The following is a 15,861-nucleotide window of genomic DNA, read 5'->3' on the forward strand; positions in this document are numbered from 1 at the left end:
TGGTGAAGAGGGCACACAGCAAGGAAGAGCCTTCACGGGTAAATGCTCTTTTATAGAAGGAAAGTTATAAAGGCAAGGGAAAAGTGAAGGTGGGAGATACAGGAAAAATCTTTTTACCTTCTCAGATGAGAGGACAGGAGGCTGAGGTTGGAAGTTTAATTTGGAGAGTTGAAGGCCGTGGAGGAAGGGAGTTTAGTGAGGCAATGAGATCCCTGAAAGCTGCTCAGAGCACCCACGTGGAGACTGGCCTTGACAGCACAGGGCTGTCCCCTTCCCAAAGGATGAGGGTGATGGCTAAGGGCCCCCTGAGGGAGAAGGAGAAACAAGGAAATGACGGCGTTCCTAGTGGGGAAGTAAGCCTGGTGAGTGATACTGGGTCTCAGAGCGGGGAACACACAGTGCTTGGGAGAAGGTAGGTAAGGGGTAAGTGGGAGAAAGCCTCACGTTTCTGAATGTGACTGCGGGGGACAGAGATTTGGATTGTGTGGAAATAGCAGTATCAGTATTTCAGTACAGCTCTGTTACAAAGTAGTGAATGTCAGGGCAGGCCTTGGCCTCAGGCAGTGTCGGAGAGGTGGTGGTCATATTCTATCAGCCACTGGGGACTGATTTACAGTGACTGAGAGCAGCACAGGCTGAAACTCCTGGTGTGGTGGCTGGTGCTTTTTCTACGTATTCTTAACCTCGTTTCAACATGGCATGTACCTCTTCTTTTCAATCCAAAGAGACAACTGCCTTCTCAAAGACTGATAAAATTAATCGCTAATTCCAGTAGAAATTATTATTTTGATTTTTATACTGCATTTGACGTTACTGGCCTCTCCTTTAGATTTTACAAAAACATACTCTCTGGTGTTACTTCAACCAGGCCATTCTTGCTTACGAGTTATGTTTGTTGGATGAGTGTGAAATGGCATTCAATTATCGGATTATACTACTACCCCAGCTTTCCTGCACCAAGGTCCCAGTGGTGAGTTCAAGGTCCCAATATAAACCTCAAAACCCCCTCCTCTCCAAGTTTTCCCTTGTATTATATTCTTTGTTACACGTCCAGCTAACATAATGGTTCCCTTGAGAGTGGGGACCAGGTCTTACTTGTGTATCACTCCCCTAGAATATCATTTCTAAATAATTACAAATATATATTTAAGAATAACTAAGCAGGGCTTCCCTGGTACTTCAGCAGGTAAAGAATTTGCCTGCAACGCAGGAGAACCCAATTTGATTCCTGGGTTGGGAATGTCCCCTAGCGGAGGGCATGGTAAACCACTCTATTATTCTTGCCTGGAAAATCCCTATGGACAGAACAGCCTGGCGGGCTAGTCCATGGGGTCACAAAGAGTTGGACATGACTGAGCAACTAAGCACAGGACAGCACCAGTAACATTAAAGTTGATTTTTCTGAACCATTTCTCTAAGTATTATGCATGACTTGCTTTTCTTTCCTGTAACATTTACTTTAAAAGTAAGTCTTAATGCACGCAATTAAAAACATAATTCTTTAACATAAATTCTGTAATCAGACTAATAAATGTACTATATGCAGGTAACAGAAATAGTTAAGAAAAATAAAACATGAAAAAGTTACAAAGTAATGAGTTCTGAGTAAGAAAGTCATCTTACAGTCATTTCTCTGTAAATTCTTCTAATATGTTTAATATTAGGTATTCAAGTATCTTTTGTACAGCAAGCAGCAAAATGAACTTTAATTCTAGGGAAGATGCCTGAAAAAGAAATGTAATTTTTATAATTCCTATTATATGAAATGAAATCACTTATTCATAGCTGTGCCAATGGAATCTTCCCTTGAGTCTTATATTAATGACAACTCTGACCATGTATCTTTTCAATATTTCTGCAAGAGAAACTGTTCACCTTTTTCATCTGCTTCTGTGAAAGTACTTTCCAAGATGCAACATAAAACAGTGGACATAAAACATCATTAACAGCTATGGCCCCTATCCACTTGCCTGTGTACATATACCAGAGTCAGAATTTTTAGTTTAAAATAAAAAACAGAATGGCAGCATATTCCAAGCTACTCTGTCACTGAACCTGCAATAGATATTAACTTTAAAATTGGCTAGGTGGAGACCAGTCCTGGGTGTTCATTGGAAGGACTGATGCTGAGGCTGAAACTCCAATACTCCGGCCACCTCATGCAGAGTTGACTCACTGGAAAAGACCCTGATGCTGGGAGGGATTGGGGGCAGGAAGAGAAGGGGACGACAGAGGATGAGATGGCTGGATGGCATCACTGACTCGATGGACATGAGTTTGGGTGAACTCTGGGAGTTGGTGATGGACAGGGAGGCCTGGTGTGCTTCAATTCATGGCGTCGCAGTCGGACATGACTGGGTGACTTGACTGAACTGAATTGAGGTGATAAAACATAGTGGTATAATAAGAATATTTGGTTTTTGTGGGAGGTACAGACTACAGACGTGGCTGGTGCTCAGAGGTTAAAGCGTCTGCCTCCAATGCAGGAGACGCGGGTTCGATCCCTGGGTCGGGAAGATCCCCTGGAGAAGGAAATGGTAATCCACTCCAGTATTCTTGCCTGGAGAATCCCACGGACAGAGAAGCCTGGTAGGCTTCAGTCCACGGGTCGCAAAGAGTTGGACACGACTGAGCGACTTCACTTTCACAGACTACTGGAGGGAGGGGCTTCCGAGGTGGTGGTAGTGATAAAGAACAAGCCTACCACCAATGCAGAAGATGTGAGACATGGGTTCAATCCCTGGGGAATCCATGGATAGAGGAGCCTGGAGGGCTACAGTCCATAGAGTAGAAAAGAGCCGGACAAAACTGAAGCAACTCAGCACACACGCAGACTTCTGGGTATAAGACAGGCTACAGTGATATATTGTACAACACAGGGAATATAGCCAGTATTTTGTAACAACTATAAATGGACTGTAAAAAAAAACCTCAAAAATATACACGCATCCAATGTTCACAGCAGCGTTATTTACAACTGCCAAGGTATGGAAGCAACCTAAGTGTCCAGCAACAGATGAATGAATAAATAACATGTGGTATATGTATATACAATGGAATACAACTCAGTCATAAACCATAAAAAGGAATGAAATTTTGCCATTTTCAGCAACATGGGTGGACTTGGAGGGCATTATGCTACATGAAGTAAGACAAAGACAAATATTGTATGGTATCACTCATGTGGACTCTAAAAAGTGCAACAAACTAGTGAATGAAGAAGCAGTAAACAGGTTCACAGATACGGAGAATAAACTAGTGGTTAGCGGTGGGGGGGTGGGGGGAGAGGCACAATACAGGTGTAGAGGATTTATAAAGAGTTATTGTGAGACTATATGAAATCATGTGTGTGAAACTTAAAAACTGTACAGCAGCATAGAATTTAAAGAATCTTTTATTCAAAACAATGTTAACAAAAAAAAAAACCTTGCAATATCCTGATTGATGGGTGTCTTTGTTATGCTAATGAGAGGGCTCTTTCTGGGCCTTTGGATTGCTTCCAGATGGGATCACCATAAAGACCAATCGTCTGATTAGAAGGCTGGAACATCCTCTCAGGAGGGGAGGACGGCAGCACACTGGGCTCAACCATGTGGTCAATGAATTCATCAATCCTGCTTAATCATAAGACTCCATACACAAACTGCAGACCCCCAACTTCAGCACAGACTCCAAGTCAGTACTGGTGGGGTGCCGTGCCAGGACTGCACAAACTGCCTTCTCACTGGCCCGGGCGTGTCCTCCACTGGGCTGTCCCTGAACTGCGTCCTTTTAAATAAAACAGTAATCATAAGGCTGGTGCTTTTAGGGAGTTGAGTCATCCAGGTGAACTACTGACCCTGAGAGGGCTGCAGGACGCCCACCTGAGCAGGCAGAAGTGTGGGGAGACTGGGGCCCTCCCAGAAGCTGCTGTCTGAAGGAAGGGCAATCTGTTGGGGGTCCTGCCCTTTAACTTGGGAGATCTGATGGAACTGCACTCTGGGATGGAACTGAAATGAATTCTGAGGTGAAATGAATGTAAGACACTGTGGTGACATCAGAGAACTGATCTCAAAACACAGACACGAAAAGCATAAGTGACGAAAGGAAAAAAAACAAGCTTTCGTCAAAATTTAAAACTGTGTTTCAAAAGATACCACAAAGAAAGCAAAGAGACATCCCAGTGAAAGGGAGAAAACACTTGCAAATCATATATATGATAGGGAATTTGTGTCTATAATATAGAGAGCGCACATAACTACATAATAAAATGGCAAATGCCCCGATTAAAAAACAGGCTAAGAGTCTATATAGGCCTTTCTTCAAAGAAGATATACAAATGGCCAACACACAAAAAAAATGCTGACTATCACTGGTCATCAGCAAATAAAAACTGCAATGAGGTATCATTTCACGTGTACTAGAATGGCTGTAATCAAAAGGACAATAATAAGCAGCATTGTGAGGATCCGGAGAAATTAGAACCTTCATACCCCGCTGGTGGAATGTAGAATGTTGGATCATATGATATCTCTATATTTAACCTTTTGTGGAATTGCTAGATTCCTCTCTAAAGTGTAAGAGGTTTCTTTTTGGGGATGATGAAAATGTTCTGAAATTAGATAGTGGTAACGATTACGCAACTGTGTGTGTGTGCAACAACTCTGAATATACTAAAACTCCTTGAATGGGATGTGTGAAGTCCATCTTAAAAATGTTACTTAAAAAAAAAAAAAAAACTGACTAGGCAAAATTTGGGAAGTTATTTTAAAAGATAAACATTCAAATGATATTTAACCTTACTTTTTTTATATTTGTCTTTAGAAAGCAATTTGGGATACACATGGACATATATATGTGTGTGTGCATTGTTGTTTAATTGCTAAGTCATAACCGACTCTTTTGTGATCCCATGCTAGGCCCCTCTGTCCATGGGATTTCCTAGGCAAGAATACTGGAATGGATTGCCATTTCCTTCTCCAGGGGATCTTCCTCACCCAGGGATTGAGCCCATGTCTCGTGCATTGGCAGGCGGGTTCTTTACCACTGAACCACCTGGGAAGCCCATATGTGTGTGTGTATACATATATATGTAAAAATATATATGTGTGTGTGTCTATGATGAGATGGTTGGAGGGCATCACCGACTTGATGGACCTGAGTTTGAGCAAGCTCCGGGAGTTGGTGATGGACAGGGAAGCCTGGAGAGCTGCAATCCATGGGGCTGCAAATGAGCTGGACACGACCGAGTGACTGAACAGATATATATAAACACATACGTGTATGTTATATATAATACACATACATATATAGGACCTTAATTTCTTCCTTCCCCAACTGCTTTCATCCCCCTTCTCAAAGCTTAAGCTCCAGCGTCAGTGGTTTAGAAAGCAGTTGGGGAGTGAGTTAGGTCAGAGCCTGGTCATCAGTTAATCCAGTCCTGAACATCCAAGTGTTGTAAATCCAGATTAACAAAGATAGTTAATTATTCTTTCAGTCGGACTGACATACCCAGTATTCTTAAAGCATACCCCTCCAAAGAAATTTAATACAGCTAAAGTTTTATTAAACTTCTATAAATTAAAATTTGGGGAAGCAATCAAACAAATCACAATGTTACTAAAAGCACAGCCACACTTTGAAATTGGTTGTGGTTCTCTTTTTCCTAATTTTAAATGCAAAATCAGTGAATGCTAGTAATACACAGTATGTAATAGCATTTATTTCTGCTTCTCATTCACTGGAACTAGAACAACTACTGAAGCTGAAGCTCCAACACTTTGGCTACCTGATTCGAAGAGCTGACTCACTGGAAAAGACCCTGATGCTGGGAAAGATTGAAGGCAGGAGAAAGGGACAACAGAGGATGGTTGACATCACCAACTCAATGGACATGAGCAAACTCCAAGAGACGGTGAAGGACAGGGAAACCTGGTGTGCTGCAGTCCATGGGGTTGCAAAGAGTGAGACAAGAACAACTATAGCAGCTTTTAACAATGCTAATACATGATTTCTAAGCATTCCTACGTTTTTCTTGAAAGTACACATCTAAGTATCTTTCCAAAGTCTCTTGATCATTTGTTACTTGAAAAGGCTCCCTTTCATCCCAAGAGGTCAAACAAGTTGGTAGCTTACTCCTTTTTAAATGAAGTCAAAACTTACTTACACCTATGAGAGAGAGGAAGATAGTCTGAAAAAAGAGGGAATACTGCAAAACCTGGGGCCACACTTTCAGATAACTATCACTCAGACTGGTAAAGGACATGAGTGGATCAAGTCAAGTGTGATGTAATAAAAAGCAGTGAAGAACAGTAGGAGATGTAACAGCATGATATCCCGAAGGCATGCCCTTTCAGCCAACTGGTCAACATGTAGTAAGGGCCTTGTAATTCCAGATCCTCTCATTTTGCCCAAAGACCCAGAAATCTGGATTTTTATGTGAACTCTTAAATGTTAACAATATAAGGAAATTTGACCCCCATTCCTTTTCTGATTACTTATAGGTTCTGTCAAGGGCTAATTTTCAGTTTGGTCTCTCTACAACAGGCACATTGACTGGAGTATCAAATGTTAGTTCTGCTGTATTCACTTAGCCCTGAAGTTCTAAGTTCTATTGCAAGTTCACAGCAATACTGCAGATTAAAAAGTACCACAAATTACTGCAAACAGTTCTAGGGTCTGATGACACTCATTCTAGGTGTGGTTCATAAGGAAATAAGCCTAGACTCCTCGCCTCACAAACTTTCCCATCTAAGTATACTTAGCAGAACTCCTGGAGAAGACAATGGCACCCCACTCAGGTACTCTAGCCTGGAAAATCCCATGGACAGAGGAGCCTGGTAGGCTGCAGTCCATGGGGTCGCGAAGAGTCGGACACGATTGAGCGACTTCACTTTCACTTTTCACTTTCATGCATTGGAGAAGGAAATGGCAACCCACTCCAGTGTTCTTGCCTGGAAAATCCCAGGGATGGGGGAGCCTGGCGGGCTGCCGTCTATGGGGTCGCACAGAGTCGGACACGACTGAAGCGACTTAGCAGCAGCAGCAGCAGCAGAACTCCATCCCCTCCACCCACTACCCCCACCAGCTTTAGGACAGAATCTCTCAGGTATAAACTCCCAGGAAAGTTTCCAAAAAACACTTTTAAATCTAACACCTGACACAAACTTGGGCTTCTACTCCATAATACAACCATGTCTTAATATTAAAGCTGTCCCGTTCTCAATAAAATTTATCACGTTTACTTTGTGGCTTCACATAGCCCTGTAGGACAATGTTCCCTTATTTCAGGTCCACCAGACTGAGAAGCAAATAGAGTTCTACCAAGTAAAGCTTTTTTTCCCCCTGAAAGTCAAGGGCCCCTCCTGGAATTCAGAGATTCAGGGAGTGATGCATAAGTAATACCACCCTTAAAGACTTTATCTTAACATCAGTATTCTGCAAGGGCTTGGTGAAGGGGGGCTGTTTCGTGATTTAGCGAAGACAGCCATTTTTGGTTCAACGCATCCTTTAGTCTTAGGACCATTATACGTGTTTTCAGATTTAACACACTACATTTTTCAACCTCCTGAGCCTTGGAGGCATCGCACAGCACTTGTCTATCACCTCCGATGGACGACAGGAAGGATTCTTCTCTCCCTCGTCATTCCCTCCAGCACAAACTCGTCCTGGGTCTTCTCACAAAGATCCTTCTCCTCAAAGGCTGCAGGCCGGGCAACGCCTCTCGGCGCAGCAGCGGCGGGAGGAGGAAGGAGGAGGAGGAAGACAGCGGGTCCTCGGGACGTCGGTCGGCGGGAAGCTCCGCAAGCAGCAGCGGGAGGGGTCCGGTCTTCCGGAAGGGTCCGGCCCAGCGGGGAGGCTCACGGAGCGGCCGGTTCCGCTCCCCCCACACCCGAGACGGGCAGAGCCCCGAGTCGGGGCGGGAGGAGGTCTGCTCCGGCCGCGGAGATGCGGAGCGAGAGCCACGAAGGACCGGCCGGACCCTGCGCATCCGGCCCCCCACCCCCCGCGCCGCTCAGACCGCACAAAGGGCCGCGGCCACTCGGCCGCCCGCGGCTCCCTCACCTGTGCCCGGCGGCCAAGCCTCCGAAGCCGCCTCGCCACTGGGAGAAGCGCTACGCGGCAACGCGCCGCCGCCGTAAGACGACGACGCACGGCGGCCTGACGGGCGACGACTGCTCGGGGGAAGCCGCTTGGGCCTCCGGGTTCGGCTCCCGGGCGCGAGCCCCGCCCCCCGGCCGCGCCCCGCCCCTGCCCCAGACCGGCGAGGGGCCCGGATGTTCCCTCCTCAGGGGCCCCAGGCCCCGCCTTTTCTCGGATTTTGCCCAGACCGTCCGCCCCCCAGCCCTTCCAAATCCGCTAGTCGTCCTCCGCGGCCCAGGGAGAGTCTCGCCAGCTCCCGGGCGGCTAGAGCGTCCGCCCGCGCTCTGTCGCGTTCCAGGTGACGGCGCCGCGGAGGCTGTCGGGAAGTAGGCGGGGTGACGTGAGGTGGACGAGCCCGCGGCGGGTTTGCCGAGCTCTGTGGCCGGCGCTGGCAGGAGCGAGGGCCGGGGCGCCCGGAGCCGGAGGTGGAGCGGGGCGGCGCGCGGCCGGGGCCATGACGGGCAATGCCGGGGAGTGGTGCCTCATGGAGAGCGACCCCGGGGTCTTCACCGAACTCATTAAAGGATTTGGTGAGAGCCAAGGGGGCAGTCCTGGGCCGGTGGCGGGTTACGGGAGGAGGCCGGAGCTGGGCACGAGCGCTTCTCTGCGGCTCCGGTAGCCTGGCGTCTGAAAGGAGGCGACTCCCGAACCCTGGAGTCGGGGAGAGGCGGGGGAAAGGCAGGGCTTCAGCACCGGTAAGTCGCGTTTCCGTGGCGATCTGAGAGCCACATCTCGGGGACAAGAACGTGTACCCGGGATTCGACGCTCCAGGACTGGATTCGCTGGCCCGAGCCCTCCGCCCCGGCTGCCACTTTTACGCCTTGGAAGCCTCCTCTTTCCACCTCTGGGCGCCCCCATCGCGGGCAGGTGTGTCCAGGTGCGCGTCTCGGGGCATCCGTCCTGCAGAAAAAAAGTCAGATGTGCCTTGTCGAGGGTGGAGGTCCAGGGCCCCAAGCTGCCCGGGAACCTGACATCCGAGTCATTCGAAGCAGAACCCGTCGAGTGTGTGTGATCGGCCCTGCGGCCGTCCGCGCGGGCTGGCTACACGGAACGCGCAGGCCACCTCGCTCGTTCAGCTCGTTGTCGCTTCCGGGAGTGTGCATTCTCCAGCGAGTGTTCTAGAGGCCACATGCTTGCCTCCTAATTGCTTTCTGACTCTATTCCTTGTCTCTGGTCCCAAGTAACCAACGTATTCGACTTGGTGGCCTTCTCTGCCGTTCTTGTTGCCTGTTCTCTACTTTGGCAGTAAGTTTATTTTTATCTGTTACATTTTTTAAAAGTATTATTCATTTTAGCTAGTATGTTATTAAAACTTGTACTGAAGGTAGAAATTCAACATTGATATGTATACTGTTTGTCCTGCGTCCATGCTCAGTCGCTTCAGTTGTGTCTCTTTGTGACCACATGGACTGTAGCCTGCCAGGCTCCTCTGTCCATGGAATTCTCCAGGCTGGGATACTGGAGTGGGTTGCCATGCCCTCCTCCAGGGGATCTTCCCGATCCAGGACTTGAACCCGTATCTCTTGCGTCTCCTGCATTGCAGGCAGGTTCTTTTCCCACTGAGCCACCAGGAAGCCCACTGTTCCTTGTACATAGCTATTTGAAATACCATTTATCACGCATATATTGTTTACCTACTGTATATCTCAGACATATTGGTAGGGTTTCGGTATTTTTAGTCTGAAGAACTGACTGACAGTATATAATGTGGCATATTAACTGCTGCCTTAGAGTATTTACACACAAGTCCTGGAAGAACACAGGCAGAAGGAAAGGCATAAACAGTAGTGATATTAAAGTATATGACTTAGGGAACAACTGCTCAGTCCTGTCCGTTAGCTCCGTTCTTTACCACTAGCGCCACCTGAGAAGCCTAGGGAAGGGGCCTTGGAAGTGACTAAAACAGTGTAACAGATTAGAGGAGTATTTGAATCCCAAACTGAAAAGATAAACTGAGGCCCAATTGTGTGCCATGCTGTGTTGTGTGGATTGGCCTGTAATCCCCCGGGACTGAACTGTCAGCTATTTCAATGCTGAAATGATATTTTTATAATTGAAAAACATTTACTACATGTAGTGTGCAGTACACTGGAGTGGAATGAAGTGAGAGACTAGAAAACTCTTAAGATGGTCAGAATCTGAAAAGGTTAGCTCGATATGAAGTAGTGATTTGGAGAGGAGGTAGTCAGTAATTTTGGCTTTATTTAAGTCCACAGGACAGTGAACTGGTGGGATAAAGGGGGAAAGGTGATAATGACTTTAGTCTCTAGCTTCAGTTCAGTTCAGTCTCTCAGTCGTGTCTGACTCTTTGTGACCCTGTGAATTGCAGCGCGCCAGGCCTCCCTGTCCATCACCAACTCCCGGAGTCCACCCAAACCCATGTCCATTCAGTCGGTGATGCCATCCAACCATCTTATCCTCTATCGTCCCCTTCTCCGCCTGCCCTCAAACTAGCTTAGGAGACTGGTGAAGTAAAAGAGAAGAGTAGGCTTGATGGACAAGGAAATAGGTTCAACTTTGGACATACGCTGAATTTGAAATGTGCGCAGTTTAACCATGAACTTTTACCTTCAAAACCTTAACTATTATGACATATTAAAGTTACCTTAAAAAATGTTGTACCAGACAAGTTTGCTTATTTTAAATTTAGTTCATTCTACTAACAGCTGTTGCTTCACTTTCATATGTGCAGAAAGCTTGGAATTGAAAGTGATTTAAGTAAAGTCATGTATAAGAGTGGAGAAGGCGATGGCACCCCACTCCAGTACTCTTGCCTGGGAAATCCTGATATGGAACCGCACCTCCTGTACCTGCACTTGTGAAAAGTGAAGCGATATGATTGGCTCAGTTAGCAGGAGAACTTTGCCAAAAGTTAAATGATGGAAGTTGTTCATCATTATCAGCTGCTTCAAAGAGACAAAAAGTTTATTTCTGTCTTTTTTTTCCCCTCATTCACGTCATGGATTTAAAAAAGCTTTTGGAAGTTTATTATTTCAAAAGTGAAACATCTTACTGTTTTATAGGTGGTACTGTAGTTTTAAGTTTCTTCGCTGAAGGGGAAATTGTGAGTTCAGTGATTATATAATTAAAAATTCTGGTGGAATATAACATCAGGGTAAAACAAAGTTCTTGTGTTAAGAAACTGATGGAGCAGATCTATATTTTTAATTGATACAGTGCATACATGATTAATAAATTGAGTAAAACAAACTATGATAGTCTACCAATTAAAAATAGAAGCCGTAAATTTCTGCTTCTACCCAGGATAGAGTATCAGGGACTGGATTTAGTGCAGCAAATCAATGACCCCAGCTTTCCCTTCAGTAAACTAGAAAAAGAAGGGCAGATTAAACCTATAGTAAGCAGATAAAAGGAAATAATAGAGATCAGGGTTGAACTTAGTAAAACAGAAAAGAGAAGAATAGTGGAGAAAGTCAATGAAACCAAAAGCTGTTGTCTCAAAGATCAGTAAAATGGATAAACCTCTAGTCATACTGATCGGAAGAAAGGAGAGGAGAAAGATGATGAATATCCAGGAATAAGAGAGATGATATCATTACAGATTCTATAGATATTAAAAGGATAAGTGAATATTCTAATAAATATTTGTGCAAATAAATTGACAACTTAGCTGACGTGTACAAATTTCTTTAGACACAAATTACCAAAGCTCACTCAAGAAGTAATTGATAAACAGTATAGCCTTATGTGTTTTTAAAAAATTGAAATTGTAATTTAAAATTTTCCCACAAGGAAAACTCTATCCAAAATGTCATCACTAGTAAATTCTTGCAAATATTTAAGGAATAAGTAATACCATTTCTACACAGACTTCTCCAGAGACATTGGAGAAGAAGTACTCCTTATCTCATTTTATGATGGTCAGCATTAATTTTAACACGCAAACCAAAGACATTGTAAGAAAAGGAAACTGCAGACCCATATCTATTGTCAACGTAGACACAAACATTCTAACCAAAATATTAGCAAATCAAATCCAATAATATATTAAATAGACAGTATGTCATGAGTGAGAGGGGTTTATCCCAGGAATTCAGGGTTGGTTTAACATTTGGGATTCAATGTAATTCACCGTATTAAATAAGAAAAACCATACGATTAGATTATCTCAATAATAGCAAAAGACATTGGACAAAAATCCAACATCTGTTAAGAATTACAAAGTGTTAGGTTTTAGCCTACTTGCCAGCCAGCAAGTGAGCCTGCCACTATTTTATAGATGCTGGTAGACAGCTTCAGCTATAGAGGTAAATAATAGTATTACTCATGGCACGGTAGTCAGCAGGAGATTCATGTTTGCATTGGTGTCCTTATCCTTTGAGTCCATAGGAGTGAAGGTAACGCCACAGGCATGAGTTTCTGTCAGAGCTGAGGAACCCCTGACCTTTGGGAGCCTCAGCTTTAGAGTCTGCTTGCAAACTTGCTCAACCTTTGACTCTAGGGAGATGATATTATAAACAGCAGATCCATCTTCTCTCTGCCCCACATGGGGGATACTATCCCTGATCTTCAAGTCTGTTTACTATTTTGACATTCTTGAAAAGACAGTTCTGAACGAACCTCGCAATTTCTCTCAGAAGACAAGCAGTAACAGTAGAAACTGATTGAGAATTGTCTCCCAATACAATCTATCCTTTCTTACATACCAAATATGCCATTCCGTCAGCTACTCTGATTAATCTGACTGGACCTGCAGGACTGGTATCAAATCTGTTTATCCCTTAGGATGTTTATGTTAGGAAGCCAGGTGACTTTCTCAAGTTTTTGTATTGGCCTTAAGGCTTAAGGCATTAAATCAGGCATAACAGTATGTATTAGTGATTGCACAGACCCTACCTTGGTCTGCAGGGAAGAAGTCTGAAACAATTCCATCATCTACAACTCTGGCCCATGAGTTGAGGCATCTCTGAGGGATTCAGGGCCAGTGTGGTGTTTCCTTTACATGGATGTCTATTTCAAACACTCATGAGGTACACGTCTGTTATTGTGGGGAGGGGGAGAGGTGAGTTAATGCCTGGCATTTACACAAGAAATAAAAGAACAGTTGAGTGTGCATGTGGTACACTTGAAGTGAGTGTTGATTCCTATCTTTGGGACCTCCAAAAAGGCACCTTCTTAAGAGTGAAAGTTGCTCAGTTGTGTCCTACTCTTCGCGACCCCATGGACTGTACAGTCCGTGGAATTCTCTAGGACACAGTACTGGAGTAGCAGCCTGTCCCTTCTCCAGCAGATCTTCCTGACGCAGGAATCGAACCAGGGTCTCCTGCATTGCAGGTGGATTCTTTACCAGCTGAGCTACCAGGGGTATACGTTAATAGTGCCTCCAACTTAGGGCTCCTTGTTCATTTTTAATAACTGAGTTTAGTCCTTTTTGGAGACATTGCCTAAGAGTTGACCATATCGTTTTTCCTATTTTGTCACATCACCAGTTGAATGGCATTTGTCTGTGCTGTGTAATAACTGAAAAAGATAATGGGGTTGGGAAAGATATCTGGGGCTGTTTTTTGTGGGAAGTGCATAAGCTGGCGCCATGCCTGCTGCTTCTGGTGGAGCTGTTTATATGGTCATGGGGTTGGCAATCAGTGTGTCCAAGCTATTTGTTGAAAGATACCATTCCTAGCAGTCAATTAAATTTGAGTCACTGATAGTGGCTTAGTGTTAAAGAATCCACCTGCTAATTCAGGCAACACAAGAGATTCTGGTTCAATCCCTGGGTCGGGAAGAAGCCTTGAAGTAGGAAATGGCAACCTATTCCAGTATTCTTGCCTGAGAAATCCCTTGGACAGAGAAGCCTGGCAGGCTACAGTTCATGTGGTCACAGAGAGACACAACTGAGCACGCACAACAGTTTGGGAGTACTTACCCAGAGTATTTTTCTTGGGGAAAAAGACTCCAGGTATGTTGTTAAGAAAATGATTTTTAGAATTAGTTTCTCAATAGAGCTCTTTTATGGAGCCACCAGCACTATAGTATAAATGTGTTTGTCAATCTATAAATATTTTTAAACAGTTTAATGAATGAATTTAATTAAAAATTTATTTAATGTTTTATTAAGTAAAATCAGTTCAATAAAAGCGGTGTTCTGGTTTGAATGGCAGATTATTTGGTTATCCTATTTAAGGCCCAGGTTAGCTGTTCTTTAAAGTTTTTTTCCGACCTGCAGTGGTAGTCTGCTACCTCTTAACTTGCAGAACACAGCCCATGTACCTTTCATATGCAAACTATGCAGCCTGCATAGTCTTTGAGTCATAGATATGTGTTTCCTGCTAGGTTGAAGTTCTTGTACGTGTCTCTGTGTGCTTGTTGTGTCCCACTCTTTGCCACCCCATGGACTGTAACCCACCAGGCTTCTCTGTCCATGGGATTGTTCAGGCAAGGATACTGGAGTGGTTTGCCATTTCATTCTCCAGGGGATCTTCCCGACCTGGGGATCGACCCTGTGTCTCTTGCATCTCCTGCACTTGCAGGTGGATTCTTTACTGCTGAGCCATTGATTGGAAAAGCCCCAGGTTGAAGTTTTTAAATATTGTTAAAGTATTTTATTATTTTCTGGCCTTGTTAGGACCTAATACCGTGCTTGACATATATTTTCAACCTGTGTTTGGTTGAATCACGCATACAGAACCTATAGATACAGAGTGCTGAATATATTTGTTAAATACCAGCAATTCATTAACTTTTTAAAGTTCAACTCCCACTCAACATTTTACTTAATAAATATTAGAGAAGTCAGCATGGTGATACTTTGTGCTTGGTATTTGAGAATGTATACCTCACTAGAGAATTTTGTGAATTAGATAAAGCAGGTAGTATTCTCATTTTAAACTTGAGGAAAGTGAGGCTCAAAGACATTTTCTTGCTAAAGGCAAAGAACTTAAAGCCATTGCTAGGATTACAACCCAGGCCTCTTGAGTCATTGATTATTTTTATTTCCATTATAATCTGCATGATTTGAAATTGAATGTACATAAAGGGATTATTGGGCTTCCCTGGTGGCTCAGATGGTAAAGAATATACCTGCAATGCAGGAGACCCAGGTTCTATCTCTGATTTGGGAAGATCCCCTGGAGAAGGGAATGGAAACCCACTGCAGTATTCTTGCCAGGAGAATTTAATGGACAAAGGAGCCTGTGGGCTACAGTCTGTGGGGATTCAAAGAGTTGGACACGACTGAGCAACTAACACTTAAACTTTTTCACAAGGCGATTATTCAGTTCAGTTCAGTCGCTCTTTAGCATCACTCCTTCCAAAGAACACCTAGGACTGATCTTTAGAATGGACTGGTTGGATCTCCTTGCAGACCAAGGGACTCTCAAGAGTCTTCTCCAGCAACACAGTTCAAAAGCATCAGTTCTTCGGTGCTTAGCCTTCTTCACAGTCCAACTCTCACATCCATACATGACTACTGGAAAAACCATAGCCTTGACTAGACGGACCTTTGTCAGCAAAGTAATGTCTCTGCTTTTGAATGTGGTATCCAGGTTGGTCATAACTTTCCTTCCAAGGAGTAAGCATCTTTTAATTTCATGGCTGCAGTCACCCTCTGCAGTGATTTTGGAGCCCCCAAAAGTAAAGTGTGACACTGTTTCCACTGTTTTCCCATCTATTTCCCATGAAGTGATGGGACCAGATGCCATGATCTTCATTTTCTGAATGTTGAGCTTTAAGCCGACTTTTTCGCTCTCCTCTTTCACTTTCATCAAGAGGCTTTTTAGTTCC

The 15,861-nt window shown here is 44.3% G+C and overlaps 2 protein-coding genes across 4 annotated transcripts in view; one reads left to right on the plus strand and one right to left on the minus strand.

The window, feature by feature from the left end:
- RO60 (Ro60, Y RNA binding protein) overlaps nt 1–8,213 on the minus strand; it is a 30,896-nt gene extending 22,683 nt beyond the window's left edge. The window contains exon 1 of one of the 2 annotated variants that reach the window (XM_015099149.4): nt 8,044–8,213. Coding sequence is in view for 1 of the 2 variants with exons in the window: in XM_012187003.5 (XP_012042393.1) it covers nt 7,585–7,625 (41 nt within the window). In the remaining variant the exon portion in view is untranslated. Of the gene's footprint in view, nt 1–7,584; nt 7,698–8,043 lie in introns of those variants that run through there. The other variant, XM_012187003.5, reaches the window with a different exon arrangement.
- A 236-nt stretch (nt 8,214–8,449) lies between these two features.
- UCHL5 (ubiquitin C-terminal hydrolase L5) overlaps nt 8,450–15,861 on the plus strand; it is a 47,593-nt gene continuing 40,181 nt past the window's right edge. For both annotated transcript variants that reach the window (XM_004013585.6, XM_012187008.5), the window contains exon 1: nt 8,450–8,651. In XM_004013585.6, coding sequence (XP_004013634.2) covers nt 8,576–8,651 — 76 coding nt within the window. In that variant the 5' untranslated portion in view covers nt 8,450–8,575. The remainder of the gene's footprint in view (nt 8,652–15,861) is intronic.

Source organism: Ovis aries, chromosome 12 (assembly GCF_016772045.2).
Source record: "Ovis aries strain OAR_USU_Benz2616 breed Rambouillet chromosome 12, ARS-UI_Ramb_v3.0, whole genome shotgun sequence".
NCBI lineage: Eukaryota > Metazoa > Chordata > Mammalia > Artiodactyla > Bovidae > Ovis > Ovis aries.